Source organism: Hermetia illucens, chromosome 7 (genome assembly GCF_905115235.1).
Source record: "Hermetia illucens chromosome 7, iHerIll2.2.curated.20191125, whole genome shotgun sequence".
In the NCBI taxonomy this organism is placed as follows: domain Eukaryota; kingdom Metazoa; phylum Arthropoda; class Insecta; order Diptera; family Stratiomyidae; genus Hermetia; species Hermetia illucens.
Window position 1 is genome coordinate 11,780,110 of NC_051855.1, and position 27,391 is coordinate 11,807,500.

Genomic DNA, 27,391 nt, shown 5'->3' on the forward strand with positions numbered 1-27,391 from the left:
GCTCTTTGGAATTCGTCCCGAACCTCAGCAGAAACCTCAGCTGGACGGTGGAGAAGAATGCTTCAGCGAATACTGAAATTGTTGCCTGCAGTGCGGCGTGGTGCTGTTGATGCCGCCGCCTCTGCCCTCATCGGCTCTCGGTCACCATTTTCCCCGATGACCTCAAATCAAACACGCTCCCTGATGGTGGTCAGGATTGTGTCGCTGCGAGTAACAAAGCGGTACTGGGCTGCGATTCGCCTTCCAACTCAACATGGCCTAGAAGGTATCCAGACCTTATTTTGCGAGCCGAGCGTATTCAGTCTCTCAAGACATTCTCATACCAGTTTAGAGCTCACCTGATTGGACCTGAATGCCTCGATCGCCGCTTGGCTCTCAATCATAACAGCAATGTTCTGCCCCCTATAGTTCCTTTGGAGATTAAAGGAGGCGCATGGGCCTATTACGTATATTTCCATCTGGAATATGCTAGTGCGCTTAATCCATTGGCTCCAAGTACATTTTCCTTGGACCAATAAGCTCCCTCATTGTGAAAAGGAGGCAATCCTCGACGCTTTCCGCGCTATTTACATCAACCCGTACAGGGTGTCTGGGGAGCAATGCCCGCACAATACGGTCCATCTGGTCGGTACTTAGTACACAGGGCCTCCGCATAGCCCCAATTTTCCGGGTGAAAAGCTTACAACCAAGTCCCCACAGGTCCTCATTCACTTCGTTAACAAGGTTCTGCCAGCCGCGAGCTTTGCTTTTATTTATAGCGCTGCGGAGTCTCATTTTTGCTGATCTGTACTCTGTCTTTATGGCGTGCAAACTTTGTGCCAAATGGCGGAGCTTATGGCATTCCCTCCATAGGTCGGCAATTTCTGCCGTCCACCAATAAATAGAAGACTTGTGTCGCGCCTGGGTCCCCTCCGGGGCGTGGAAGCCTCCCAGGCCGTCGTTATCAGGTTCATCACTGAATTTACGATGGTGTCAGCCGCAACACTACTATCCCCCAGAGCGCCCTCCAGCGCGGCCCTGCCTGCCCTAAGAGCTTCGACCAACTTCCCGATGTTCACCCTCACGATATTCCACAGGCAGAGGGAGCGTCGTGTTGGTGCTCGCCGGCAAGTAGCGTCAACCACTTCGAATACGATGTACTGGTGATCACTTGCCGCGAAGTCTTCTAGGACTCGCCACCCGTCCACCGATGATGCTAGAGATTCCAATGCAAAAGTGATGCCAGGAATGCTTCCTTCACAGCGTGGGCGCCGAAACGTTCGCGTAGATCCGGTGTTTAAAACTACGAGCCCGGTTCTCGCCGCCATTTCCAGAATCCATTTCCCTCTGGAATCTGACCGAGGCATGTCCCATTCAAGGGTCCTGCCATTAAATTCACCGCCTACCAGGACTCGTCCCTCCGTGCCCGAAACGGCGTCCTCCAGAGCATCAAGCCGGCGCCGAAAGTCCGGCATCGTCTCATTCGGCGTCAGGTAAACGCTAAAAAAAATTTATCCCTAAACACCGGATCCAGGCAAACCCGTTCCCCCGGCCTTCGGTAAGAACACGAAGTCGAACGTCGTCCCGAGAATCCCCCCATGAGGGCGGGTCTTTGTTTCGGTATTGCTCGCTAATCAGCATTAGATCAGCATTTACTTCCACAGCGAACTGTGCTAGCAACTGGTGAGCGGTTGCACTCCGGTGCATGTTAATTTGTAAAATGCGGATCATGCCATTCGCACCCTAGCCCTCTCCAATTCCGCCATGAAAATCGGACACCGTCCCGAGCCCGCAATGTGTGCGACACTCTCACCAGACGTGCCACGCATGTCTTCATTGCATGCCTTCGATTGATGACCCATTTGGCCGCATCTCCGGCATGCTGTCCTCCTGTCCGGTCCGTTGCAAGCTGCTGGCGTATGTCCATAGTCCATACACCTGTAACACTGGGTGGGGACTATCCGCATTCGCACGCTGCATACTACCCATCCGAATTTGATTACCCCGCATATTGCTCGGGGACTTCCACCACGGCGGGCTTTTGGCCTCGAGCATTTACAGAGGTGACACCTACCCGGGCATTGGTTACCTATGGACATTCACGCTTTATCGCCTCCTCTTCTTCAACCTTTTCTGTGAGGCAGTCAGGATCCCGGATTTCTAGTCAGCACATGGGTTCTACGCTGGAAACAGGAGCCTTCTCCCCCAATAGCCCCTTGACCGCTTCGCAGAATGTACTCTTGTTAGTCGTCTCCTCGTTTTCCGTATGAAAGACACCTCTGCTCCGTTGCCTCATCCTGTAGTGGATGTCACTAAGGACTTGCGCCTTCCGTCGACGGTCTAGTCCTTCTTCGTTTCATCGTCTTTTCTGCTCCTGGCTTTTTGTTGACGGCCTCCTTATCTTTGGAGAGACGTGTCTCTCGCGGCGAAGTCAGTTGTTTCTTTTTTTCCTTTTTCGTCTTCTTTTTTTTTGGGCCCTGGAAATTACTTCAGTAAGTTCGCTTTGCAGCGCTATCTGCTCTCAAATGGTCTTCCGCTGCTCTCCACGTTCGCCTATAGAAGGAGATGCGGTCCAATAGTTCTTCCAGTTCTATCAACCCGTTTTTGACGCCTTTGCTGACGTTCTTCTGGAGGAACGTTGCCGACCGCATACGCTTTACCGCTGCTGCGCATTTTCTGATGAGCCTTTTCCCTCCGGCTCTAGCGAGGACGTTCGACTATACTCCCACTCGGTTTGTGTCCGAAACCAACTGCTCAGGACTAGCGATTTTGACAGGGTTTTCTTTCGAAACAGGGGCCCTGCAAGGTACTGGAGTTGCCATCTCTGCACGGTCAGTAGCGTCACTTGATAAGGCTTCCTTTTTATATAGGCGATCCGGTGTCACATCGGGTATGTCATCCCTCGCTGCCTCTTTCGCTGATCGCTGCGGTGAATGACGCATTTTTGTGCTGCATCCAAACTCACTCAGCTCTCTCTCTTTCCTACCCTGTTGTATCGTCAATTTTATTTTATTAATTTTTGTGAATTCTCCATGGAAAATTCACCAGCGCATCGTGTGCAAGGGGGCGGTCCGCAATAGACAGGAACGGGTGTACCCACGAGGACACAGGTCCTACCCCAGTTCCCTGAGGCCTGACCTACACTTAGCTGATCCCAGAATTCACAGACAAATCAGCGCTCATTAGGGGCAACATGGTCTTCTAACACCGGTTCAGTGCACACTACCCGACCAGGGTCCCGAAGGGGCTGGATCCTGATACACGTCACAACTACCACCTTGGCAGAGCTACGCTCACACCGCCCCGTCGACGTCGACAGAGAATTGACGAGGGCTCCGGAGATTCCCAGTGTGTCCCGACGTGGTTCGCTGTTCACCGAGAAGCTTTCTCGAGGCTACTACCCAGCACGCAGGCATACTGCCAGCTAGAGGGTCAGAACTTCTTCTTACTCGGGCACCTCGGGGACGTCACACTCCGTATCTTAAGCGACCCATTAAAAGTCGCCCGGTAAGCATGTTGACACTGATGACTACGCCTAAAACAAATTATAGACTTTTTGACGAGGATCTCAGAATAACATTAAAACAACCAAATTTCAATTTTCTCTGTCTTGATTTATTACCCATAAGTTAAAAAATATACAGGTTTTCTCTCTAATAAGTACGACGCCAACAGTTCGTTTAAACGTATATTTCCGCTAATAAAAATTTAGATAAAGAACAAATACTATCAAAAGATAAATACACATGATATTGGCTTAAGTAAAAAATAAATTGTCCTTAAAACAACACTTTGCTATCCAAACAATACAGTCCAACCTGGGTACAAATATGTGATGGGGCAAAAGCACTAGATTTTAACTGGAATGAAGTACGCCAGAAATAAACCGAATAAAGAATAAAAATAAAGGTTGCAGGCATAAAAAATATATATAGAATTTGAATAGCCTTTTCGATACACGTTCCCTAATTCGTCCGCAGTTGATAGTCACCGTTCTGTGTTATATACCGGACCCAGGGTAGGGCCTGGTAGCCGCTCTTCTCAATGATTTTAAGATAACGAACCTGTCAGGAGAGAAATGTTTAAAAAATGTAAGCAAAAGTATTCATGGCCAAGGTCCCGGATTAGACTCACTTGAATTCCGGAGGTGGTGAAGTAGGGGATTTCGAATTTCACTTGGATTGGAGGTTTGCCTTCCGTGTCTTCACACTCAACGCTTGGAAGGCCGAAGTGAGCACGCATGAGATATTCCTTTCCTCCCTAAAGAAAAGAAAAATTCAAGTTTTACTCCCGATTTTCAGAGCTCTTTGCGTTTAATTCAGTCCTGAATGAGACTCATGTCCCTTGTCCAAGTAAAAACGATTCATTACGAGTTTACTAGGGAACAAGCAGACCCAGGTGGTCTCAAACAAGTTCGCTGCTTCCACTTACCGGGAATGACTTTATAGTCCATGTGATAGCGTTTTGCTCGGGAGCATATTTCACGCTGCCAATAGTCGTTTTGAACTTTGGTGAATCGGCGTCGCCTGGAACAGGGATGACGATCTCCACATTGTTGGCTGTACTCCGTCGTTTGAACTGTGATTTGGCTTTGATCATGTATTCAACGCGACTGTGAGCGTGTCGCTCGATTACGGACTCAATCCAGATCAGAGGCTTAACATGCGTGTTCAAACGATAGGACATCAGCTCAAATTCGCCGTCGGGCGGAATAAAGGAAATTGTACGATCGTTTTCAAAACGAGACAATCGCACGCATTGATGGAATTTCACGTCCTCCAGCTCAACCGACTTGGACTTACCACGCCCGGTACTCTCGAATAGGACCTTGTCGTTCAGGCCCAACCGCAATTCTGGCATTCCGGACAGATACACGCGCATTTTAATGGCTCCCACTATTTCGCTACGCAGGACATTCCCATTCGCATTGGCCAACAAGTTCACGGATTCGATAACATCCAAGAAAACCTCATTTTTACGATATTTGATACCCTCCGATCGCCAGGACACCGCGTTCGTCACGGCCATCGGTATGCGCACCTGGATCTCTAGCTTGTGACCCTCTTGCGTTATGTACTCTTGCAAGATTTTGCTGTCCGTCGTTTGTGGATAGCCGAAATCAATTAGTTCATCGAGTAATTCGTAGATGACCACGAAATTGTCGCGAATGCTCTCCTCCTCGAGCTCCTTGAAGTACTCGACGAATACTTGAACGATTTTGTGCAGAAACACAAAAACTAGAGCAATGTTAGCATTTTTCCGTGTGGTCGATACGATGTAGAGGTTGTTGGTTTTAATGTAAGCGAAGGTGCACTCGGCGGTCTGCAGAATCGGTGTAATGAGCCCCTCCTCCTCCTTCTCCATGAGCAGCGGCATGAACTTATCGATGACCGACATGTCAATATCACCTCGATAGTTCCGGGAAATGAGGACCTACGGGTTCCAATTGGTAAATAGATTCGATTTGTCGTAATCACAACTAATACCTTTCCCTTAACATCAAGAATATAAATTGCCGACGACGACATGTCACCGCACTGTTGACCAACAACTTCTTTCGTTCACAATTGAACTGACACCTTACTTTTATCACTATAATGCCGCCCACTTCTTAGATATTACATGCGGAATAGTCCCTGGAAAATCTCTCATTAGAAAACCCCGACTAGAATCAGGGCAACGTAAAACCACCCGAAAACCGTAATCAACCCGTGTGACTGTGGTGACAGCAATGACATTGACAAGTCGCAATTTAGTCAATGACAGGAAGAAGACACTTCACATCATTGCCATGTAAAGGAATTCCGATGAATGCATTCAATTCTTTGATTATGGACACAGTTGGCACAATTTCCTGAAATAAATCGGGAAATGAGCGCTACCGGAAGTGTGAACTCCAAGCATTTTCATAGATCAATGCGAATAAAAGGTGCAGTAGGACTTTTTGAAAAATAGCTGTCGTTTTCAAACCATACAAACCATAAATATTTCAAAATTTGGTTCGGTTTCAAACACACTCTCCCTACTGCATTGCCCCAAATCTCTCACCTTAGTATCTGGAAATTAATGTTTGTACAAATATTCATCATCATCATCGACGGTGTAACAACCGGTATCCGGTCTAAGCCCGCCTTAATAAGGAACTCCCTCCAAACACCCCGGTTTTGCGTCGAGGTCCACCAATTAATAGCTATCTGGCGTCCTGACTATACGCCATCGATCCATCTCAGGCCGGGGGTTTGCCTCGTCTTCTTTTTCTACAATAGATATTGCCCTTCTAGACTTTCCGGGCCGCACACCATAACCTATTCATCCGACAAGACCGGTACGGCCGAAAAAATGATGACTGCCATGTCATAACCGTCGACGACAACCGCCATATCATAACCGTCCCCCATGGGGACCAGCGCGACACTCGGATCAGTGAAGCAAATTACTGTGTCAATTACATCCAAGGCTTCCAAGACAAATTCAAACTTTCTTCAGTTAAGTCTGTCTTCAAATGAAAACAAACGTATTCGGGCGTCTCGGACAACGAGGCTCCCCAAAAACCGCTTTTATCTTCTCTCTGGCAACGAGCATTGCCCCGAAGCGACGCATGCACGTCCCGGAACCTCGAAATCTGCTGACACGGCCAACCTACCGTTATAATAATAATAATCGTTGGCGCAACAATTCATATTGGATCAGGGCCTTGAAGTGTGTTAAAGCACTTTATTCAAGACCGTAATGGTACACTACAGAATAGCCTGTAGGAGGCAATATGGTCAGCATTGCGCTCGACCGAGATTATTACCCTGATTTGACTTAGGAACTCATTCACAGTTGAGTCGACTGGTATCTCACGGCAAATCGGCAAACCCCCTACCCCCCCCCCCCCCCCTTGATTTTTTTGCATGGATTGACAGCCAGGGCACTGGGTCTTGTAATCAAGAACATACATCTAATTAAGATCACCAAACTGGAAGGCCATTCTTTCACGCTAAAAGAGAAGAGGTAGCCAACCATCATCCTGAGAGGAATCTCCCCCCATGAGTTCACTCCCGAAGACGTGGCCTCGGAAATTAAGGAGCTAACGCAGATTACGCTTGTCCGCGTAACTAGGCTTTCCACCCCGTGGTCACAAGCCAGTGACACCAATCTGAGCCTCTTCCGTGTGACTTTCAACTCTGAGGGAGAGGCCAATATAGTCACAAAAAAAAACCCTATTTTATCAACGGATTAGCTGGGAGAAACCTCGAAAAGGGAACGTCACCCAATGTTTCGATTGCCAACGATTGGGCCACAAATGCGTGAAGTGCGCGGGCCCACACGCCTCCAGGAACTGCCCCCGTTCGAATGTAGAAGACAACGCCGAAAAGGAATCGGCGGCACCTTCTCAAATGTGCAAACTGGGCCACCCTGCCAACTTCTCTAAGTGCCCCCGGTAGGCTGGAATCTATCCAGTGCAAAGAGAAAGCCAAAAGCATCTCGCACTCCCCACCTTGACATACCCTCGTCTGTTCGTGTCTTGCAGTCTGACACTCTGCCTCATGCCAACTGGACCGCCCCTCCCTTACTGACCCCGTCTTTCACCGCAGTGGCCAGGGGTCGAGCAAGACCCGAAACCCTTAGCCCTATATCGCCCCCACATTTTTCCATTCTCAGGGGCTTATTCATAGAAGCTTAGGGACCTATTCAATATGGCTTTCTCCTCGCTGTGGAACACAATCCCCGACTTCTATCACAACTATCTCCGTCTCCACCCTGAAGACAATCCCGAAGCATACTTACAATTCGATGATGTCGTCAATGGGCAATGTAATTGCAAAATCAGCTACTTTTGTTGCCGTAAATATGGCAGGCGATGAGTATGAAAAAGAAATGCATCCGTTTCAATGGTTTCTTTTCTTTATTTTCCTTTTATTTACTAACAAATATACAAAAGATGTTTACAAATCAAAGGCAAATTGGTTCAAAAATAACTTATAATAAACTTCTATTTGAGAGAAGAAGAAAATGGACGGAATGGTTATCATTTTTCGGGTTTTCTTTTGGTTCCAAGTAGGCAGGAGCTAGTAGAAACCTAGCATTTAGCTTACTGGCATTGTTGATACCGTACTATGCGGCGTTGTTGGTCGTGAACCAGCAAGTGAATGTGTTGTTGATGCGTTCAGTGATGCCATGGTTCCCATCTACGAAAACAAAAGCAGGGATTAGAAATAACAAATAGAAAGGATTTTGGGGAAAATATTTATAAAATATAAGTTGTAAAGGAATAGAGTATATTTATACTGATGCATCCGTCTCGCTTAGTGAATGAAACCGAAGACTGTCATCATCAACGACGCAACAATCGGTATCTGTTGTAGTCCTGCCTTAGTAAGGGACTCCAAACACCCCGGATTTTGCGCCGAGATCCAACAATAAAACTATTACTTACCCTTAAATGTGCCAAATCTTCAAGTTTAGTCAGATCGGCCAATTCCAGGTACAGTGAATAAACAATGAGCCATCCATAAACTGACGCAGCAATTATCGCAATCCAGCATAATACCATTAGAATATTATAAACGAATATTAAATCATTGACCACGGCAAAGAATAGAAAAGCCATTGCCCGGAAAAGTGTGAAGACCGCAAATGACCAGAGCCATGGTTGAATTTTACGCTCGTACTCCTGTTGACAACGGGGGGGGGAGAGGAGAAATTTTAGAGCTAGTTAGTAATTATTTCTGTGTTTTTTTTTTGGGTTTTATTTTATTTGAAGTTATGAGATGAGGTAGGATAATGTAAGCGAGATTTGAAAAAAAAAATATGGAAGCTGTAGAGTTCTACGGAACGCAACTTTCACTGCGTCGTTAATATTTTCACTATATAACGCCCTCGCCTTCTGAGCCTAGTTAATAAGGCGAGACCATTCACTCGACGAACTTTGTTGGGACATATACACAACTTATCTAACCATCCATCGCTGCAGGTTAGCTGTTTTTTCGTCATCATCATCATTAACGGCGCAACGATCAGTATTCGATCTAGAATTTCCTTCGTAAGGAACTCCAGACACCCTGGTCTTGCGCCGAGATCCACCAATTCGATATCCCTAAAAACCGTCTGCTTCTGCCTGACCCATGCCATCGCTCCATCTCAGGTAGAGTCTGCCTCGTCTTTTTTTTCTACACTGCCCCCTGGCTGAATCATCCATACGGATTAGGTGACCCGCCCAACGCAACTTGTTGAGCCGGATTTTATCCACAACCAGACGTCGTGGTATCGCTCATAGATTTCGTCGTTATGAAGGCTACGGAATCGTCCATCCGCAAGTGGCGGTTTTTTGGAGCTTGTCAGATCGTTGATCGAAAATTTCCTGCTTTTTCACAATTATGGTGCCTCCGGAAGTTCATTGACTGAGGTAAAATTAGGGCTTGTTTCCACTCCTTCGGGGGGTTGCATCGGCAACATTTCGAATAGAATTGAAGTCTTTATTGTCTCTCTGGGCACCGGGTCAGAATGGGGAACTGCGTATGGTGCGGTTTCTTGCAGCTTCACAAATCGTTGATCGAAAATTTCCTGCTTTTCCACAATTATGGTTCCTTGGGAATATGCAAGTCCATTGCCTCAGGTACGATTAGGACTTGTTTCCACTCCGTTAATTTTTTTGGGTTGAATTAGGACTTGTTCCCTCGGTAGCCTTCAGGGGCTCGCATCGGCAACATTTCGAATAGAATTGAAGTCTTCGTTGTCTCTCTGGGCACCGGGTCAGAATGGGGAACTGGGGTTGCATCCGAACCGTTAGAACCGAATTAAAACACTTGTGGTAGCCTCTCACGTAGAATTTAGACTGGGAAGCTTTGTCAGAATATCAGTATCGTAGTCAAGGCTCAGAATAATTGCAAATCAAAGATAAGATCGCCAATTTATTCCATATTTAGTGAGGACAATACAAAACCAAACAAATGAAAGTTTTTCGGTACCTTATGAGTTCTGTACGGTCCTTCTTGGTTAGTCTTGACCTTAGATAGATGTATTGAAAGGCATGCAAATGAGTATGAGGATATCGTTAAGCAAAAAGCGAAGAAATAGATATTTTACGGATAATTCTAAGAGAAACTTACCTTGCGTAGCGCCACGATGAGCAGAATGCTGGTGAAAAGGATAGCGAGGCCGCCAATCAACGAGAACAAGGCGAAGATAATTAGAGCATTGCGAACTGAAAGAACAAAAGAATAACCCAAAAAACCGATCAATTAACCGAGAGCGGGGTGGAAATAGGTGAAAACTCACCGTGGACGTTCCCCACGTACACGAATTCGTAAGAAATGATGTAGTAACCATAGTGCGTGGAACCCGGTGCCGCCATGGCAAGGCAATAAACATCGAAAATAGACGTTGCTATTGTAAACAGAGCGACAAACTGAAAGCACAGAAGACGTTAGCAATCCACGACCTAAATTTTGAGATATTCAGGGACTACCAGTGAGAAAAATCCCGTCAGGAGAGCTCCTTTTTGAATGTCGATGTATTCATTGTTTTTCATGATTGGCTTCTGGTACCAAGGAATGCGAACAGACCGTACCGATCGCGACTTCACCGAGTGTAGATTTGTTGAGGATCTAGAGGGGGATAAGGAAATAAACATGATAAGACTGATAACGTTGCGGGGGAGGCGATAATCAACACAAACCTTCCATGGGAGTAAACAGAAGGATTTGAACGATATGTTGAGGGTGTTTTGCGGCCGTAATTCATTTCGATGCGTTTGATTTGGATTCTAAAACATTTGTGAGTAATACAATAAGCGTTAATTGGTTAAATGTGAATTGTTTTGTGGTGTTCGAATATGGGCGTCACCCACTTTTATTTGTTCACTAGGGTTGAGGGGGAATTTGGAATATTACTTGAGGAAATCGAGTAGTTTTTCACTGTAGGGACCAGGAAAATGAAATTGCTTTAAGGTTGAGTTGATATTTCTTTGTGACTTAATTGATCGAAACACAAAACTCGGAAACCACACAAACAACGTCCTCCACGGCCACAACAAATAGCTGTCAAATCGCATGGAAATGTGATGACATTCGAAATGTCAAGTGATGTTAAAAATGACCGCTAAAATCGGGAAAAATAATTGAAATATGCAGATTAGAGGGCACAGTTTGGTATTTTATGATGAGTTGTGTGTTTTGAGCACAAAATCTGATATAAAAGTTGAATTTTTCAGTATTTGAATGCAATAAACACCCTGTTTCTGGTACCTACCAAAAGGGGGCCACATACATCGCACAATTTCCATCAGGCAATGTCCCATCTCCATCACGACATTACGGAACGCAGAGAAAATTGAGTTCTTGCATTTTCTCGACCAGTCGGTTTTGGTTATCGATCCGGTCAGTGGCGAAGTATTTGTGGCAGGACAGACGAGAAGCTGCTAAACGAAAGTAAATCTAAGACTTTGCAAATGCCAGAAAGAAAATAGAGAAAAACAAAAAATATAATAACGACCGGGCATCAGCAGCTTTTTAACCATTTTCGCGTTCAACACGAATAATTTCCAATCGAGAGCCAACCGTCTGTCGACGTTCGATATATTTTTACCTTTGAGTGTTTGCCGTTTACGTGAAAGAGATTTTCCCTGGTACAAACGCAACATATTATCGGGAACATAATCGATTTAGGGACATTTTGTGAGTAAAAGTTTCGCAGATTGTTGTGCGGTCGCGCTTCTGGGAATCTTTTTAAAACGCGTGTGATTCAGAACAGTGCAAGCGGATATGTATCCTCACACTTTCAGTGCTTTGTAAGTATCACATCTTGTATCTTTTCGTCAAAAATCGTAGCTGTAGATACCCCCGAAATACGGAACATCGCCATGGCAAGTAGTACCTGGTGGGCCGCCATTTTGTTTCCATTGCGTAGAGATTCTCACGATGGAGATCGCGTATCGCTTTCTATTCCGCCTGACATTCTCACGGGAATGTATTAAATCGCATGGCGAAGATTCAGCGTTATTCTGTTTATGCTGAATTGTAGTCGGAGCCAGAACTACGCGTCGGTGTACACAGGCCAGGGGGGGACTTTGTGCAACAACCTTAGCGTGATGACTCTCTGCTTGGCTGAATTGTCTGACTGCGTCTAGCCAGCAGAATAGGCGCTTTGCGCTGCCAGTTTCACACATTTCCACATGCTGATTGCATGATGAGAAGGTAGCAGAGGATCCCGGGGAGGGCGGTAGGATTGACCCTGTTAAGTCGACCGTGATTGGAAGGGTCGATCACAGCAGTCTTAGCGAGGCAAAGGAAGTTTCGCCACTAGTTTTAGGGTTCTGGTCGTTCTTTCATGAACATGCAAATCATCCATCCCCGTGCAAACCGTTTGCCAGATAGTTTGGCCCGTCAACCCCCCCTGGAAACTCTTGATTTAATCCTTTGAGATTCGAACAACTTGTCGAGTTCCAATTGTGTAAAAAAACTAACAAATTCTTTGATTTAGGCTCGCAATGAGGTGAAAAAACACTTGTCTGGGTTTCGTGCTGTTTCGTTGATTTACAGGTGCCGTCCTCGTCCCCGGAAATTAGTGGGGACTTCCCTCAGGATTGGGTGTCTGTGGGGATTCTTTCCCATTCCCAGAACACTTCGTTTATCCTTCTTAGAATGGAGATTGCGTCTATCCTCCCCTAGGAATGTAATTTGGTACGTTCTCCTACTTAAAAAAAGGGTTTCGTGTATTCTCCCCTTGAAGGAAAGCAGAATTTCGTCAGCTCTATCTGGGATGCGGAGCTAGTTTAGTGGGGGAAGCCGCCTCCAAGCCTCTAGACGATGGCTTTTGCGGATCTAAGAACGTTCTCCAGGGACAGCATGCGCAGACCCTCTTCGTTGAAGGAAACCTTATAAGGTGTCTGAGGAGGCCGGGCAGCTGCATATGTCTCTTCTTCCCCCTCTAATTACCCGCATATGGCCGAGACTACCACTCCGATTTTGTGGTGTTTAAGGGACAGTGTCCCGTCAAAAGCCCGACTAAGGTTTTGATCTCCCACTTCTTAAGAGGCAACAAAAATGCCTTTCTAGCGGCCCAAGTTCTTCACCTGCCATGTCATTCCCCCTTCAGATGGCTTGACAGTAGATGGCCGGAAGCCAAAAGTTGGTCCTGGCCCCAACATTGTGGATTCAGGACCTCAGCGAGCTAGTCTGCCAGCGATGTTTGAGTGTCCTGGCTGGCCCCCACGTCAGGAATTTTTCAGATCGACCCATGACCGCATGATTGATCACTTTTCCATATCTTGTTCGGTTCTATCTGAGATCCGGAGTTAGTTTAGTGGAGGGCGCCGCCTTCAAGCACTCACTCTTTTGCTGGGCCCATTGTACTATCCCCGGAAGTCACCTAATTTAATGGCCTCTCGCCGACGGCTTTCGCGAATCTGAGAACATTCTCCAGAGACAGAATGCACAGACTCTTCGTTGAAGAAAACCTTATCAAGGTATCTTCGTCTGAAGAGGCCGGGCAGCTGCATACGAAGTACAGGGCCGTCTCCTCTTCCTCCTCGCATTAGCTGCATATGGTCGAGGCCACCACTCCGGTTTTGTGGTGTTTAAGGGACAGTGTCCCGTGAAAAGCCCTACTAAGGTTTTCATGTTCGACTTCTTAAGAGACAACAAAAATGCCTGCGTTCCCTCAACATACGGCGAAGCGAATTCGACGTTATTTTGGGGCGTAAACGGGCTTCAGAGTCTGGATAAGAAGGCAGCCTTTTTCTGCCCCCCGATCTCGAGCTGGAAGAAATGCTCTCTACGCTCGAGAACACGGTACGGGCCTTCGTATGGAGGCTGCAGCGGCTTCCGGACGGCATCCGTTCTGACAAGGACGTGCGTGCACGTGTCCAGCTCTCTGGGCGCGCAAGGCAGGTGTGTGGAAGGTGTGACTTTCATGTGGCGAAGGTTGTCTTTCAGCAGGCGTAGCAATCCCGAAGATTCACAGATGTGAGACCCGATCTTTTGTCGAAGACTGGATCATTTGGGAACCTTGTATACCAGCTCCGCGGGGCTGACAGCAAATTCTTCTCGGCAGATTGTCCGTAGACCGAGTAGGACGAGAGGCAAGACCTGAGTCCAGGACGGATCATCGGGAGCTATAATGGCGGCTTTCAGCGTCCGGTGCCAACGCTCTAGCATCCCATTTGACTGCGGGTGATAAGCCGTAGTTCGCTGGCGTTTGAAACCCAGTAGTTTGCCTAACTCCGAGAAAAGGGTGGACTGAAATTGCATTCCCTGATCAGTGATGACCACTGTAGGGACGCCAAAGCGAGGGATCCACTCTTGACAGAGGATTTCGGCACAAGATTGCGCCGTAATGTCTTTCAGGAGGTATTGCCTCAGGCCACTGCGTAAATCTGTCGATGAATGTAAGGCAATAGTTGTAACCGTGCGAGTCTCGCAAAGGTCCTACTATGTCGAGGTTATGGTGTGGAATCGCTTTGTAGAGCAGGAGAATGAGCCCACCTCCTTCCTTACATGCCTGGTGACTTTACACTTCTGGCATGCCATGGACTCTCTGGTCCAGGAGTTGACATCCTTGTTCATGAAGGGCCAGAAGTATTTCTCGATGACTAGCCGATTTGTTGTTCTGATGCCTGGATGCGCTAAGTCATGAACCGCGTGGAACACTTCCTTGCGAAAGGTGGCCGGGGTCTCTTTTCCGAGACTTGGCAGCAGAGAAAGAGGTTTGAGCCGAAAATGGGCAACTCCGGAAATTTGGATTTGAGGCTTTGAAGTACTGCGTCATTCTCCTGCGCCTTGGCAATAGCCAAGAAGTCGAGTGCGGCGGGGATATTAACCTCGGAGACACGTGACAAAGCGTCAGCAACTATGTTGTTCTTGCCAGACACTTGTTGCATGTCTGACATAAATTGGCTTATAAAGCTCAGGTGTCGAAGCTGATGAGGGGACGCTTTGTCGGGCTTTTGTTTCAAAGCATATGTGAGAGGCTTGCCTTCAAGGGAGAAGCGGAAGTACTTAATGCTCAAGTATGCGGCGAGCAGTTCTCGATCATAAGTGCTATAGTTCCATTGAGCGGAGTTTGACTGTCTGGGGGAGACTGATTCCAGTTAACCCGTTGGAGAGTTTCGTTTCCACGTACTCGAGGAGGGCGATCAGACCTGAGTCTGCAAGGAACTTATCTGAAGTGGCTCTGCCACGAAGCCTCACCGGAGGTTATCTGGTACCACGGGAACCGGGATGGCCCTCTGAGAGCATATGCTCCAGGAGAAATCCTGGAGGATGTGGTCTCGGCCCGCTTATTTGCGGTTGACCCTCTAGTGGGAGTTTCATGGTGGTTGTGGTTATGTCTACATCGTGGGCAGAGCTCCTCGGAGCTCAAGCGTGGAGTTGCGCTGTACAACTCGGGTACCGTACCCCTTATTTGCGGCAGAGGTGTTAGATAGGCTTGCATGGCGGGGCTCTGATTGTAGTCCCAAAATCAATCCGTGTCCGAAGAGGATCGTGTGATTAAGCCCTCACGGCAGGTACTCACGTTAAACCCCCAGGACTTTCGTGTCTGGAGAAGAAGCTCAACGGCTGCCAGACTTGGTTCACTTTTTGGTGAAGAGCAGCACCTACTGCGATGTCAGAGGCATCAACAAAAACGGCTAGGGGTGCAACTTGTCGAGGAAATGCCAAGAGTGTAGCATCAGCCAGTTGCTGTCGGGATTTATCGAACGCGCGGACAGCCACACGATCTCTCGTGTGTCCTTTATTTTGGGGCCAGACAAGTACGCGTTCAAAACCGACTGGTGTTGGACGGCCTTGAGCAGGAAACGACCATAGAAGTTTAGCATGCCCAAGAACCTCCGCAAATCCCTCACGGTTTTCGGACGTTTGAGGTCGCTTGCATCTTGTCTGGGTCGGACTGTCTGTATTCCTTCAGGGGAAATGAAGTGGTCGAGGAATCTCACTTGTGTCTGGAGGAACTTGCATTTCTCAATGTTTAGGACTAAACCGGCCTCAAGGAGACGTTGAAAAATGCACTCGAGATGGGCTAAGTGCTCAGACTCTGAAAAAGAAGCGACCAAAACATCATCCAAATATACGAAACAGAGTTTGCGCCGCATTGCACAGCCCGAAGAGTCCAAAGGGTGTGTTTATTGCCGTCTTTGTACAACCCAAAAGTCATCCGCCGCATTGCACAACCCAAAAGTCATCCGTGTGAACTCGAAGAGTCCAAAAGGTGTGCATATTGCCGTCTTTGGAATGTCTTCTGGAGCTACGGGGATTTGGTGATAGGCCTTGGTTAAATCCAAGGACGAAAAGCTGCGGCAGTTTGCGAGATGATGCGAAGAGTTGTGGATGAGTGTGGATCAGCCTGGAACAGTCGTTTAGCCTTCGCTTAATCCCCACAAGGGCGCCATTCGCCACTTGGCTTAGGGACCAACAGCTGTCGGAAGGTCTGCAGATACCCTGTTGAACAAGTTGCTCAAATTCTTTCCGCGCAATAGCCAGTTTCTGGGGTGGTAGAGGGCGCAATTTCGAGAAGATCGGGGGGACCAGTAGTGTTAATGTGGTGCTCCTTCAATATCCACGAACACCCCCACCGCGTACTCACCATTCAAAGTTGCATCCTCTATCTTTATGACCAAAGAATGAAGAGCAGACTCACAGGACTTTCCACGCTGGTAAGTGACCTAAGTCTAATGTTCAAAGGACAGTATGGTAGCTCTCAACTTTTCATGGGTAATAACCGCTTTCGTAGTGTTCCAGTTCCCCTTGCAGCACTTGCGTGTTGAAGGGGTTGCAAGAACCGTCAACTCTCTCCTTGCCACTTCTCTCACCCGTTCTCTCGGGTGGTGTACTTCCAGGAGGGGGTCTGTACTGAATCCAGTCTTGAGCTCGTGAAAGAAGAGAATCTAACTTAGCCGACTCATCCCTTTTGAGGACTCACAGCCTTGAAGTCTCTTTCGCCTTCCAGTTTGATTGTATTCTAGGTATCGGTGATTTGACAGTGAGACCTCGTCTAGCACTCGTCAAATACTTTTGAGGTGCAGATTGTTAGGTCAATTACTTCGCTTCTTCTCGGTCCCACGAACGTAGGGGTGTACCCTACGTTTGAAGTCATAAGACCAGCTGAAGTGATGAAAGTTTCTCTCTTGAATTGCATTACAACTTAGAAAAAAGCGGTTTTGATAATATTCCAGGCGTAATTTGTTTGAATGGGAAGTTCTAGGTACTTTTTTGATCAGAAGGTAATTTAGAATGACTGAGGTAAGTACTGTCGACGTTATTGGTCGATACCACTGCTGTTGGGCACTCGCTAGTAATTTTTGAAAGTAGGATGGGCCGGCCTGATTAGTTAGTATACGTGCTGTTAGCGACGAAGTCCGGGTGAGCTTCTGCTTACGGTTGCACTGCAGGGCTACAAGGAGTAGAATTAGCTTCCCTGCCAATAATATACCTCTATGGCCATTGTTCACCAGAGAAAGGTTCACTGATGTTCCTCTAGCAAATCACATTTAAATTGAATGGCAAAATATCTACGTCTAATCTCTCTGAGTGTTTTATAAATGTCCTTTCTAAATTTCCAGCTTAGGGGCAAGATTTGAGCCCCCAAATCAATACAACCGAAATGTTGGAGGCAATGGAGCAAACGGAGCCAATAACACAGGGGACGGTTCACATTTAGTGAATGGTGGCAGCAATGCTGCAAACGGTGGAATGTTCCCATCATCGATAGGCTTCCCAAATGGTGGCGGTGGCGGCGGTGGTAATGGGAACGGCAACTATGGCGGTGGTGAATTTGTAAGAAATTCAAATGGACGCGGTGGCTATGGAAATGCAATGGCCAACGGCATGAAGGGTCCAATGATGCGAAACATGGGCAGTCGTCCAGCGGGCTTCTACAATGGCCAGAAAATTTCGAATCTGGCCAATGGCGGAGGTGGTTACAATGGTGGTGGTGGATACATCCCACGTAAACCGGCCAACGGATTTCCAGCTAATGGCAAACCAAACGGCAAAGTTTACTATCAGAACAGCTCGGTACATCATATGAATGGAATGGGGGCACCAAATGGTGGACTCTACGGCCCAACAATGGGAGTCAAAGCTCCAATAAACAAAGAATATCTCAGCAAGGAGGAGCGCGCTAAACTCCAAAGTGAGAAAGCAAAAAATCCCGGCAAACTGCTAGTGAAACCAGTCTGGGAGAACCTCCAACCATTCAAGAAAAACTTCTACGTACCTCCACCAAATTCCCTAAACCTTACTGAACAGGATATCATTGAATTGCGTAACAGTCTCCAGATAACAGTTGTCGGCAACGCTGTACCTAATCCATGTTCATGCTTTGATGAGATCTGTTTCCCGGAATACGTAGTAAACGAAATGAAAAAGCAAGGCTTCCTTAAGCCTACCGCCATCCAATCGCAAGGTTGGCCCATCGCTCTATCCGGTCGTGATTTGGTTGGCATTGCACAAACAGGATCCGGAAAAACTCTCGCGTATATGCTACCTGCCATGGTGCACATAACACACCAGAAGCGCATTTCCCGCGGTGATGGTCCTATTGTTTTGGTCTTGGCTCCAACTCGCGAACTTGCCCAGCAAATTCAAGCCGTCACTCGCGATTTTGGAATTCAATCTCAACCGCAAATACGACATACCTGCGTCTTTGGTGGCTCACCGAAATTACCACAGGCTCGAGAATTGGAACGTGGTGTTGAAGTTGTGATCGCCACGCCAGGACGTCTGATTGATTTTCTCGAGAAGGGAATAACAAATTTGCAACGCTGTACATATCTGGTCTTGGATGAAGCCGATCGTATGTTAGATATGGGATTTGAGCCGCAAATACGGAAGATCATCGAACAGATTCGCCCTGACCGACAAGTTTTAATGTGGAGTGCCACTTGGCCTAAGGAAGTTCAAACGCTTGCTGAGGACTTCCTCGCTGAATATATCAAGATCAATATTGGTTCGCTCAATTTAGCGGCTAATCACAATATTCGGCAAATCATCGATATATGCCAAGAGGAAGAGAAGGAAACAAAGATCGTTAACCTTTTGCAAGAGCTAGCTTCCGACCGCAACAATAAAATCATAATTTTCGTCGAAACCAAGAAAAAAGTCGAAGACATCCTGCAATGCATTCGCCGGGAAGGACACACAGCTACTTCTATTCATGGAGATAAATCTCAAGCAGAGCGTGATTATGTTTTGCAAGATTTCCGTTCCGGCAAGTCCTCGATTCTAGTAGCAACCGACGTTGCAGCTCGTGGACTGGATGTCGAGGATGTCAAATATGTAATCAACTATGACTACCCGAACTCATCCGAGGATTACATTCATCGTATTGGTAAGTTTTCATTTAACAGCCGCGTTAAAAACAATTTAATGTTGTATTTTTTCTCTCCATTCATTTACAGGCCGAACAGGTCGATGCCAGCAATTAGGCACTTCGTACACATTTTTCACCCACGGCAATGCCCGACAAGCTCGCGAATTGATTGCCGTCCTTGAAGAGGCTGGACAAAGCCCGCCTGCTAATTTAGTAGAGTTGGCACGAATGGCTTCAGGTGGAAAGGGTGGCCGAAATAGTATGGGCATGAATGGAAAACGGTGGATGGTTCGCCCTACTAATGGAATGCAGTCTAATCAACATCAAGATGGACAAAGTATTGCCATGAATGGCGATGGAATGAAGAAAATCTACCCTAAAAAACCCTGGATGGGTAAAGATAACTTAGTGGCTGGTGGAATGGGTGGTCCTGGTATCAACAACACTCGCACATGGAAGAATCATAACACCAACGGCAATGTCTGGCATAACAGCGCCAACAATGGTGAAGCATTAGAAGATCAAGCGAATGGCAGCAATTCAAGTGGGGAAAAGCATCGCCCGCACTACAACCAGGGACGCCGAGATGGTAATATGGTTGGCGGCATGTCGTCTGGCGGTGGTGTTATGGGACATCGTTACATGAACTACAATGGAATGTATCAACAAAGTAATGGTTATATGGCCGCGATGCCACCACAGCATTATCGAAACAACAACGGAGGAAATTACTTGCGTCCGGGTCCAGCCAATTTTTACAATGGATACAACATGCAAACACGTTTTGGCGGACCAGGCGGTGCCAATATGGCCGGTGGTTACAAGAAACGATCCACAGATTATCAAAGCAATTACTATTCAGGTGGCAAGGATCGAGGTGATGCCGCTGAAAATAATGGAATCCGTAATAACGGCGGTCGTGTCACATCAACTCCGAACAGTGATCAGGCACAAAACGTACAAGCAAATGCATGTCCAACTGAAGACATTGCCTCACAGAATATCAGTACAACACCAGTGAATGGACAACCTGTTTACTGTGAGGATATCTACGGAAATAATAATGGAGCTAACGGCACAGTTCAAGCAAACAATGGCACTCATAATGCGTCACCACAACCACAAATTGAAGGATATGTAACACCAACTGCAGTCTATCAACAACAATCTGTAGGACAACCGAATAATGCAGCGGCAACCGTTGTTGCAACCCCACCTATACAGGCGGCAGCCTATATGATTGACACAACTGGTGTTCAAAACATAATGGGTAAGTCTTATTTTTCATTATATTGTTATTAGTCTCCCATTAGGATAACTACCATGTTCAGAGGGTTTTGTTTACTACCAACCTACTACCAACAGTTATCGCTACCTTTGTTTTTTTTAAACATGGAGATTGTTATATTCTCTGAAAACACTGAAAATGATCAACAAACTCATGTAACATGTCCAGGTGACGCAGTTTCTGTAAATATCTTCAGCTGTTTACACAAATTATAAACAAATGTCGAGAATCGTGTTTCCATTTTATGTTGGTAAACATATTTGCTTTGTGTATATGTTACGTCAATTGAAATTATCATTTATGATATGTTGTGTTTGGATGAAGACTAACAACATTACCATGGGTTGCTTGCGTTAGTTTTCAGAATACAAGTCCCCAATCTATCCAAATTTCGCGTCATCATAGAGGACAAAATTAGCTGGTGTGATCTTGTGACTGTTTGTCTCAAAGGATATTAGATTGTGATCGAGATGCTATCCAGAACACCCAAAGGTTCTGTCATAAACAATAACAATTTGTATTAAGTCCACTATGACAGCTACAGTTGAATCCCGATAATTCGTCGTAATTCTTTCCAATTTGGCGGTCCTCGAGAGTAATTTTTCTTGTACCCCCGATAATTGGAGATCCTGGTCTTTCGTATCAAATCGTCAGTCCGTCGTTGACCATACGAATTATCGCGATTCTACTGGATTACAAATCTCAATCCAGGAGTGAAGGGAGGCTTCATCAATTAAGCCTCATAGGCTCGAAAGAGTGCCGGCCGCCAAGAAACCGGTTGGAGATCGGCGCTCTGTTCGTTTGGTCAAAGCTAGCTAGCTCTACTCCGTGAATTGGGGGCTTAAAAATACACTCAACATCTTCCCTGCTTTTCGTACGGGGCGACTAAGAGGGATAGGAATTTGTGGGCTAGCAACTTGTAAATTTTGAAGCTCTACCGGTACCGGAACGTCAACTTCTCGGATACTGACTGGGCTCGCAGCAGCGACCTTTGGCTATCGAAGTTTCTGGAATAACTTGTGCGGGAATTCCAGCGATATAAACTGGACATTCATTTTGGAACAGTGCCCAGAGTTTCGATCTTCGCTGCATCTGTTCTTCATCAATTTCGATAAAGCTTTCGATAACGTCAGCGGAGAGTCCTCTACGCAGGAGGAGCATTCCGGGGAAATTAATAGCTGTTATCAAAGCGATATATGTTGGCGTAAAATGTCACGTGCTTCACCGAGGCAAGATCTCTGAGGATTCCGAGGTCCAAAGCGGAGTCCACCAGGGTTGCATCCTGTCACCGATGTTATTTCTTCCTGTTATCGATGATTTTCTTCATGCTGCCTTGTCCGGAGGACATGGAGGTATTCAATGGAGCATGACACCTTTCCTCAAACACCTTAACTACGCGGATGACATCTGCTTGGCCTCTTATCGAGTCATGGACCTTGGCCAAATGGCTCTGGATTTGGAAAGAGACAAGTAGAGTTGCAATGAAGTTGAATACCAACAAAACCAAGGTTCTCAGCCTGGCGGGTCATCGCATTCTTCCTATCTGCATTAATGGGCAGAACAGAACAGAAAGCGTCGATGAATTTGTGTATCTAGGAAGCGTGGTTTCTGCCGACGCATTAACAGCGCTGCCACTGCCTTGTCTAAAATCTGGAAATGGAGTTCCAACTCAACGCCAAGATCAAATTGAGACATTTCTGTGAGTCTTCTTTCTGTGTTGTTGTATATGGGAGTAGCACATGGAGTGAACTCCACTGTTAGCACACTAACAGTACATCATCATTAACCCTCGAGCTAGTTACCATTGACGATGTCCATATCTGGTGCGACCTGTCTCTTGGAACCCCTAGGCCAGTAGTCTCCAAGACACTGCGTAAACGAGCCTTCGACATAGTCCATAGTTGTTCATACATCCCGGAGCGCGACCCGCCTTGCGTGCAATTGCTAAGAAGTTTGTGTGGCCGGGAATGCACGCGAATATATCCAGTGTCAGCGGTTTAAAATCGGAAGGCATATAAAAAACGAAGTTCAACTCTTTCCACTTCCAGATAAGAGATTCATCTGTCCAAATTGGAACAAATTTTCGCGTTAGCCAGATGTGGGCCCGCTCAAGGACTAGTCAGCGGAGTCGGTAGCCCAAGCTTTCTACGCAACGTGGGTGTCGCGTTTCGGCACACCGAGCACCATCACTATTGATCAGGGAACTCAGTTTGGGTCTGCGCTTTTTCGACCGAATTAAGTGGGTCCGCCTGCTTCCCACGGTATTGCTTGGGTCACGCAATAGGTTCAAGGAGGATCTTGGTGCATCGCCAGCGGAATTGGTGCTTGGATTTGCGCTTTGGTTGCCGGGTTAATTGGTTTTAGACAGTAGCAACAACAACGATGATAACGAGTTCGAGTTCAAGTTTCTCGCGCAGCTGCCAGAGCATATGCGAGAATTACGCCCTCGTCCCGTTGTCAATCGTAGCGGCAGAACACATTTCGTGTAGCAAGGTCTCAGCTCTTGCTCGTATGTTTTTCTGTGCATCGACGCGGTCAGGAACTCGTTAACTCAACCAAAAGGGTGTCGTCCACTATCTATACGATTGCAGTGAATGTCAGGCCAGTCATCATTTCAACGAATAGGCTTAAGCCAGGGTTTTTCGAGACCGCCGCTGACGAGCAGTTGCCCGATTTTCGCGGTGGGCTCCCCTTTGGCAACCAGCTTCGCTGATCATACCAGACCAGTTATTCAAGTTTGGAGCATCTCGCATCTGGCTCAACGCCGCCCGAAATAAAATCAGCTAGCATTTCACAGTCCCTCGTCGTTAGCCGGCGGCTAGTGTTCACGACAGCGGACGAAGTTCAAAATTTTGACCCAACTCATCCTCCGCGGGCATTAATCACACAAATTTGCGGCAGGTTATCGCAGGGTCGTGTGTGTGTAAAGCTGTCTGGCGTCCTGATCTACGCCATCGCCTCATCTCAGGCAGGCTCTGCCTCGTCTTTTTCTACGATAGATATTGCCCTCATAGACTTTCCGAACTGGGTCATCCTCATTCATACCGATTAAGTGACCCGCCCACCGTAACTTATTGAGCCGGATTTTATGCCTTCATTGATGTGCAGCCCAAGATCTCGCGCCGTCTGCTCGGTCTGGATGAAGGCAGTTTGTACGTCTCGGGTCGTTCATCAGCATAGGCCAGTAGTTAGGTGGATTTAAAGGGGATCATACCCCTCGCATTTACCTCAGCATCACGGATCACTTTCTCCAGGGCCAAGTTAAAGAGGAGGCATCCCCTTGTCGTAGACCGTTGTTGATTTCGAATGGTCTTGAGAGTGATCTTGCTGCTTTTATCTGGGCTCGCATATTGCTCAGTCAGTCTTATTAATTTCGTCGGAGTACCGAATTCTCCCATGGCCGTGTACAATTCTACCCTGGCTATGCTGGCATAGGCGGCTTTTCAGTCGATGAAGAGATGGTGCAACTCATGTCCATATTCCAAGTTTTTTCATCGTTTGCAGCAGAGATAAAATCTGATCTGTTGCTGATTTGCCAGGAGTGAAGCCTTTTTTGTATGGGCCAATGATGTTCTGCGCGTATGGGGCTATCCGACCTAGCAAGATAACGGAGAATATCTGATAAATGGTACATAACAACGTGATTCCTCTATGTATGAGACAGGTAATGCCTCTTTGCCAGTCGTCAGGCATTGATTCGTTGCTCACACTTTGAGCACAAGTTGATTAATTGGTCGCCTCCATATTCAACTAATTCGGCTATAATTTCATCGGCTCCTGGCGATTATGATTATGATTTTTAAGCTGATGAATTACACGGACTATTTTTCCTATACTTGGTGGTGGCAGTATTTGTCCGTAGTCTTCAGTTGGCGGGACCTCCAACTCGCCGATGTTCTGGTTGTTTATTAGCTCATCAAAGTACTCAACCCATCGCTCCAATATGCCCATTCTGCGGGAAATTAGATTTGCCTCTTTGTCTGGGCAGAATGAGCACCGAGGTCTGTAAGGCTTCATCCTGCTGACTTGTTGGTAAAACTTGCCCGCCTGGTTCGGTTGCTCCCTGTACTTTTCTAGTTCACAGAGTTTTTGGTTCTGCCAGGCTTCCTTTTTCCGCTCGTCGGAGATCGTGATAAGTCTCTGCGCGTGCCCGCGTTCTTTGAGAATGCAACAGTACTGAGTATGCAGCATTCTTCCGTTCCGTTGCTAGTTTTTTTTTGCGGCTGGGGCCAAGTATGTTTGTGGCTGTATTTATGATAACGTTCTTCAGGTGGTTGTGAAGATCATTTGTTGATGCTTCATCTCCAGGTCCTCTGTTGACTGCGGTTATTGCGGCATCCTTTTCGTCCTTATAGGTGTTGCGGAGGGCGGCGTTGTGGACGGCTTCAGTGTTAACTCTCACCTGATTGTCAGAGGAGATTGTAAGTGGTGTCGTAATTCGAGCTCGGAGGACTATAACGAGATAGTGATCCGAGTCTATATGGACCCCCCTTATATGTTCTGACATTCATCAAGGCTGAGAGGTTGCGGCGTTCAATCAGCACGTGATCAATTTGGTTGAAAATGGTCCCGTCTGGAGAGGCCCATGTATGTTTGATATTACATTATATTTAGTTACCCTCAACTGAAAATTATCCAATGGACATGGTTCGCATAAGACCCTTGATTTGGCGGAATTTACCCCTTTCAAAATCTAGCTCCCATAGTGTCCTGTAGGAGGGTTCACCCTATTCAAAACTTCTCGCTTGGCTTGTTATTTCTCACATTTTTAATGATTGCTATTTTTTTTTTGATTACAGCTGGACCTTATGGACAATATCCACCAGCAACATACTATCAATATGCACCACAAACAGCCACTGTTCAGCAGTGAATTGATTTAAACAGCGAATACGGACTTCCGGCAAACCATACGTTTTTTGTCAAGTCGGTAAGCTCCGTTTAACTTTTTATTTTTGTTTCAATTACTTTAATATATATAATAAGAGCAACCTTGAACACGTAGGCGTAATTCTATATATTTTACTTGGAAAACAAACTTGGATTAATTATTTCACAGTATTTAATATGCACTTTGCATCTGAATCGTTGAGAATAAGTTGCATATTACCATTTGGATTCTGCATTGGGTGAAAATGAATTTATTGGATTCTGTACTACCGTTAGTGAAGGTTCAAGGCTGTAGATATTGAGTTTGTTTGTGTTTTTGAAGTAATTTACATATAATGTAATCTATTAATATAACATCAAGACAAATTTGGAAATGTTATTCTTCATACCTTAATATCTTTAAACAAAACAAAAAAAAATCAAGAAGAAATTATGATAAATGTATTACGATAATATTATTAGTGACAAAAGGGGAGTAATAATGACCATTTCTATGTTTTATTCTAAAGAGGACTTGCCTTCAAATTTCCCGAAATGTAACAGTTTTTATTTTTCTCATTGCATTTCTGTGACGATTCGAAAAACAAACGCATTTTTTTTATAAGCGATCAAATCAAGACTCGTTCGTTTTGTTAGTGATATCTGAAAGAGGAGAATATAGTTTAGTTTTTAACTAAGTCAGTCACCAGTTTATCAACGCCAATTACAAATTTATAATTTTCAAATAATACAAAAGAAAGGAGTATTGTTGTTTGAGGAAAATGTGTACGGGGTTCTCTTGAAAAAAGGACATGATAAACATGTTGAGCATTATTTATAGGAGAAACGAGGAAAATTTATATTTTTGGGCTGCGACGGAGGTTTGGAATGTAATTTTATGGATCCTGCGAATTATTCAAGGAATTATCCTTAGATTTTTGTAGGAGTAGCTTTAATTTTAAGCTTCATGTAGTGGTTTTCAAGGTGTCGTTTTGTGACATTGAATTTCCATCAAGGAGTGGTTTGTTAAAATCGTAAATGTGCTGAGACTTTCATAAGACACTCATATATGCCGAAAGCATTCCTAAAATGGATCAATGAAATTTTAAGGTAATGCATAACGATATATATAAGCTGGTTTCATCCCCCGTACACAAATGGCAATCTCACTTTATTATAATTTGTTTAGTATTAGAAAGCTGATAGGTAACAACGTCACGAATCACCTCAAATATTTTTCTTTAGTGAAGCGTTACAACTATGTTGAAGCGTCGACTGATATGCTCTACCCTTACTTTATTGAAAAGTTCGTTACTTGAGCATAGTGTAGACGATTTATATTTAAAAAAAAAAAAAACCAAAAGAACGAGGCAATGCACATTATTGACTCGGTGTGTTCAAAATCGATTTATAATATCTAAAATGATTTTATAATTGATGCGCAAAATATAAGAAGTAGTTTATGATTCGTGATACATTTCAAATCGAAATAGGAATTTAATAATTTAATATGAAATTGCAACTACAAAACGGAATATATTATTTTTCTATTATTTTCTCTTCCGTGAACTGAATGAAAATTACTTTGTGTCCATATTAAAGAAGAAAAAATACACAAAAGGTGATTCTTTGCAAAACGAAAACAATGCATAAATATATAAATGAAAATTAAATATTGAGAGAGATAAAAATAAACATTTACAGACAAGTATCATAATAAAAAGAAAAAAAAACAAAGTAAGAGAAAATACCCACACTCATACAGGTTGATCATGTTTCTTATTCAGGCAAGAAGATTATTTAGGAATACCTTTCTTTTGTTGTTTTATTTTTTTATATTATTAAATCATGCCTTATAAGCGAAAAACACAAGTATTATCGGTTATATTCAACATGTTATAATTTTAATATCAAATTTTCTTAGTTTTCTTCCTCAATTTTCTATAGTTAACAATTAAATTG

At 45.5% G+C, this 27,391-nt stretch overlaps 3 protein-coding genes across 6 annotated transcripts; 1 reads left to right on the forward strand and 2 right to left on the reverse strand.

The window, feature by feature from the left end:
- Positions 1 to 3,572: 3,572 nt before the first annotated feature.
- On the reverse strand, positions 3,573 to 5,735 carry LOC119660907 (AP-1 complex subunit mu-1). The gene is made up of 4 exons (XM_038069855.1): positions 5,466 to 5,735; positions 4,411 to 5,412; positions 4,114 to 4,239; positions 3,573 to 4,043 (listed from the first exon to the last, which is right to left on the reverse strand). The coding sequence occupies exons 1-4, from the start codon at positions 5,505 to 5,507 to the stop codon at positions 3,945 to 3,947; spliced, it is 1,269 nt and encodes a 422-aa protein (XP_037925783.1). The 5' UTR covers positions 5,508 to 5,735; the 3' UTR covers positions 3,573 to 3,944.
- A 2,116-nt stretch (positions 5,736 to 7,851) lies between these two features.
- On the reverse strand, positions 7,852 to 11,016 carry LOC119660829. Of its 3 annotated transcripts, none has more exons than XM_038069691.1 (8): positions 10,857 to 11,016; positions 10,643 to 10,729; positions 10,433 to 10,571; positions 10,243 to 10,372; positions 10,074 to 10,168; positions 9,933 to 9,971; positions 8,402 to 8,638; positions 7,852 to 8,153 (listed from the first exon to the last, which is right to left on the reverse strand). In XM_038069691.1, the coding sequence occupies exons 2-8, from the start codon at positions 10,705 to 10,707 to the stop codon at positions 8,052 to 8,054; spliced, it is 807 nt and encodes a 268-aa protein (XP_037925619.1). In that variant the 5' UTR covers positions 10,708 to 10,729; positions 10,857 to 11,016; the 3' UTR covers positions 7,852 to 8,051. The 3 variants fall into 3 exon arrangements, with proteins under 3 accessions (XP_037925619.1, XP_037925620.1, XP_037925621.1); XM_038069692.1 differs by having other exon boundaries at positions 10,814 to 11,016; XM_038069693.1 differs by lacking the exon at positions 9,933 to 9,971.
- A 271-nt stretch (positions 11,017 to 11,287) lies between these two features.
- Positions 11,288 to 26,230, forward strand: LOC119660725 (ATP-dependent RNA helicase dbp2-like). Of its 2 annotated transcripts, XR_005250470.1 has the most exons (5): positions 11,288 to 11,752; positions 17,522 to 19,290; positions 19,361 to 20,542; positions 25,360 to 25,490; positions 25,566 to 26,230. XR_005250470.1 is itself a non-coding variant. In XM_038069379.1 (4 exons), exons 1-4 carry the CDS (start codon positions 11,727 to 11,729, stop codon positions 25,431 to 25,433), a joined length of 3,051 nt encoding a protein of 1,016 aa, XP_037925307.1. In that variant the 5' UTR covers positions 11,288 to 11,726; the 3' UTR covers positions 25,434 to 26,230. The 2 variants fall into 2 exon arrangements, 1 of the variants encoding a protein (XP_037925307.1); XM_038069379.1 differs by having other exon boundaries at positions 25,360 to 26,230.
- The last annotated feature ends 1,161 nt before the right edge of the window (positions 26,231 to 27,391 follow it).